We start from the raw sequence: 3,254 nt of genomic DNA on the forward strand, positions 1-3,254 counted from the left end.
TGACAATCTGGAACCCAGTGACATTGGCACCTCCGTGCATTACTCTCTCCAGAACGATGTCTGTGAAGCCCTGAGAGGACACATGTAGAAAACAAGAGTCATTGCCACCCAAAGTTCCTTTTCTTTTGACTCAGTTTTACCTGTTACAGGCATAGCACAAAAGAAATGGATTAATTGCCCTCTTGTTAGTTGAAAATATTCTAGCAAGGAGGCAATTACTATCATAACTGAGCTTGTGACAGCAGCACAGAATAGAATTTAAAATGACTTCTTGTTCAGAGCTTTGTGACAGAAAACCATCCTGTTGTGGAACGTGGTACATCACTGCCACTGGTCAGGGAAGAAAACACTGGGGGAATTTGAGGTAGTATTTCCTCTTTTCTCCTCCTCACAGTGAACACTGGTCAAAGACCTCTATCATCCCATTTGTACAGCAAAGCACGAGCAAAGATTCAGTGCTGGGAGCAGAAACCCACCTCACAACCATATTGTTCTGGGAGGCAGTGTGTGCACCTCCCTGCTCAGCAGCTCTCGGGCACAACACTACTTAACATTTCACTTGCAAACAGAACAGTAGGATCCTCTCCCACTCTGTTGTTATTTATACCTGAGGCAGTTAATTGGTGTCTTTTTGATTAGCGTGACTTGATTGCAGTCATGTTTATCTGAATGCCAATGGTTACACATGCTGAAAGGTAACCCAGAATAAGAACCCCTGTATTTCAATGCACGTGCTAATCAGTGAGATCATGACTGGTTCTTATAATGCAAAATGACACATCTTAAAGTCACACAGTGCTTATACTATATTAGGTTATTTTTAAATTTGTCTTTTCTGCCTGAATCACATCAAAACATGGATATAGAGAATCTCCTACTAAGTGGGATTGCCAACTTGAAAGTGGGAGTCTTGGAAAAACATTTTTCCACTCGCAGTAGACACAACCCAAAAGTCAGTCTTGCTGCAGGACCAATTATAACACTTTTTCTAAGGAACTCTAGCAGATGGCATTTCAAAGGCAGCATAATGTCCCTGAGAGTTAATTTTAAAATCCAGAAAAAGCTCTGATGTACATAAAAATGTACAGTTTGTCCTGATAGGTCAACACATACACAAGCACCAACCTACACTCTGAAACACAAAAGAACAGCTAAGCAGCCTGACTGGTTTACTTGATGGAATTGTTTTAATCTGTAGCTTTCTACCACTTATTTTATGCAAAAATATGCTGCAATTGTTTTTCCTGGAATACTCAAATTTCAAATGTTACATAAAAGATTTTGGTTATCAAGTGTGTTATTTATAAGGATACAAATTAGAGGTAAACATACAATTAAACTATTATTTTAAAATTAGTAGAGCATATGAGGTTCTTCAGACAAAAACCAGACCATAATTGAGTACAAATGTCTATAACACACCAGTTCTAGTATTTACTGAAGTAATTTCTCAAAATCCAAGAACCATACACACATTTCCTCTTTTGCTGATTGAAGTTGCCACAACCTGAGCAGCATGTATCACCCTCTAAACCTCAGCTATGCTTGTAATGAAGAAAAGCTCTTACCAGGTTAGCTAACATGTAGTGATAGCCTCTAGAATGTTTGCCCAGGGTTACAACCTGTGTGAAGAAAAAGTTTACATATTATTCAGTTGCAGGAGGATGACCTTTAACTAGCAGAAAACACCAGAGAGTGAACATTTTGGTAATGCTCTACACCCAATCCATGGGCAGCATGAGTATGACAGACCTGTGGCTTTACAGGCATGACGTAGTCTACAAAGGAGAGCACAACGAAGAGTAACTCAGAAGGCTGAGAAGACTCCACTTGTGGAGATGACCTCACCTGCCACCTCATCCTTACGATCTCCGTGTGTCCCCCGCTGACCCAGTAGATTTTAGCTGTCAGTTCAAGTATTTCTGCTCTGAAATGAGGTATCACTGTATCTACCCACTCAGTAAACTCCTGTTTCCTTTGTTCCTTGTTTGTGGAGTGTCTGAGAGGTGGATGACACCGCCTGGACACTCACTGGGTTTGTTAAGCTCTACCAGCACAGCAGGGCTTGGTAGGCTCTGGGTCATAGAGGGGTTTCCTGCCGTGAGAATCCTGGCCAAGCCTTGTCATATAGGAATGCTTAAAGTTAAATTCCTAAAGTCACAAGCAGTGACCTTCATTGTCTATTGACAGCTTTCAAAAGGCTTGAAAACTTGTCACTTCCAATGCATCCAAATAGACAAATCTGACCTTAGGTGTTTAGCCAAAACGTATCCTAAACATGATGTTGCCCACTGCACTAAGCCAACATCTCCCACCCTCCCCAGCCCCACTTGGGCATCCCTCTGTACAAACAGTCAGGAAATGGGATCGCTGAGAGACAAGAAAGCAGCAGGATGATCTGAGCACCTGGTTCTGTACAGGTGACCTGGAGGAGCAGGGTCAGCACCATTTGGGAAGCCTGAATTGGGCCACGCTGTGTGCTCGTCCCCACTCAGGTAACATTCTGCTTTTGCAGGAAGGAGGAAGCAAGGAGGAAACCCACAGCTCCACGTCTCTGCAGTGCCTCTCAGCAATGCCCTTTGTGCACGACTGTGCCACTGCACTTAGCACTGCTCTCCTGCCTTAGAATATAAACTCAGCAACATCCACCCAGTCCCACAGGCACCAGGTGGAACAATGTGCAAAAGTGAGAAGTTAACTAATAATTGTGGTGATTAAGTGTGTGTCAGGACAGAATCAAACTTACCTGGACTGGCTGGGTTAAATTAACAGATGTTACAAACAGCAAACATAGTGCTGGTGATACACCACAGATGTATCACCGACTACAGCCTATGAGCAGCTCAAGTGAACAGATGATGCTTTCTGATGCAGAATCATCTGAAAACCTACACATACCATCACACTTCTTTATGGCCACAGATAAATGCTCCAAATACCACACTGTAAAACATCTTTTCAACACGACCACTTAGGCCTTTGCTAACAACAGATGACATCTGAGTCACTGACTTTAGATAGACTGCTGAGCCTGTGAAAAGTTCTTGACTAAATTATTAAGTTCACAATTCCCTCTTTGGGTTGTCTTGTCCTTAATAGATGCCATTGCTTTTAAATTCACTTTTAATTCTGTAGGAATTTGCATACTTCCAACAGCCTGAAAATCAATTGCTGTTCAGGTCCTCTTGAGAACTGTATGTACACTCGGTTGGTAGAAAGCATCTGCTTCCCTACACCCACACTTTTTTTCTTTC

The 3,254-nt window shown here is 42.3% G+C and overlaps 1 protein-coding gene across 1 annotated transcript in view; it reads right to left on the bottom strand.

The window, feature by feature from the left end:
• GRIA3 (glutamate receptor, ionotropic, AMPA 3) overlaps nt 1–3,254 on the bottom strand; it is a gene marked incomplete at its 5' end in the record, with an annotated part of 80,027 nt that overhangs the window by 60,044 nt on the left and 16,729 nt on the right. The window contains 2 exons of the mRNA XM_008936240.1: nt 5–70; nt 1,569–1,622. Of these exons, the coding sequence (XP_008934488.1) occupies nt 5–70; nt 1,569–1,622 (120 nt within the window). The remainder of the gene's footprint in view (nt 1–4; nt 71–1,568; nt 1,623–3,254) is intronic.

The sequence above is a fragment of the Merops nubicus genome, unplaced genomic scaffold (genome assembly GCF_000691845.1).
Source record: "Merops nubicus isolate BGI_N331 unplaced genomic scaffold, ASM69184v1 scaffold21732, whole genome shotgun sequence".
NCBI classification, from domain to species: Eukaryota; Metazoa; Chordata; class Aves; order Coraciiformes; family Meropidae; genus Merops; species Merops nubicus.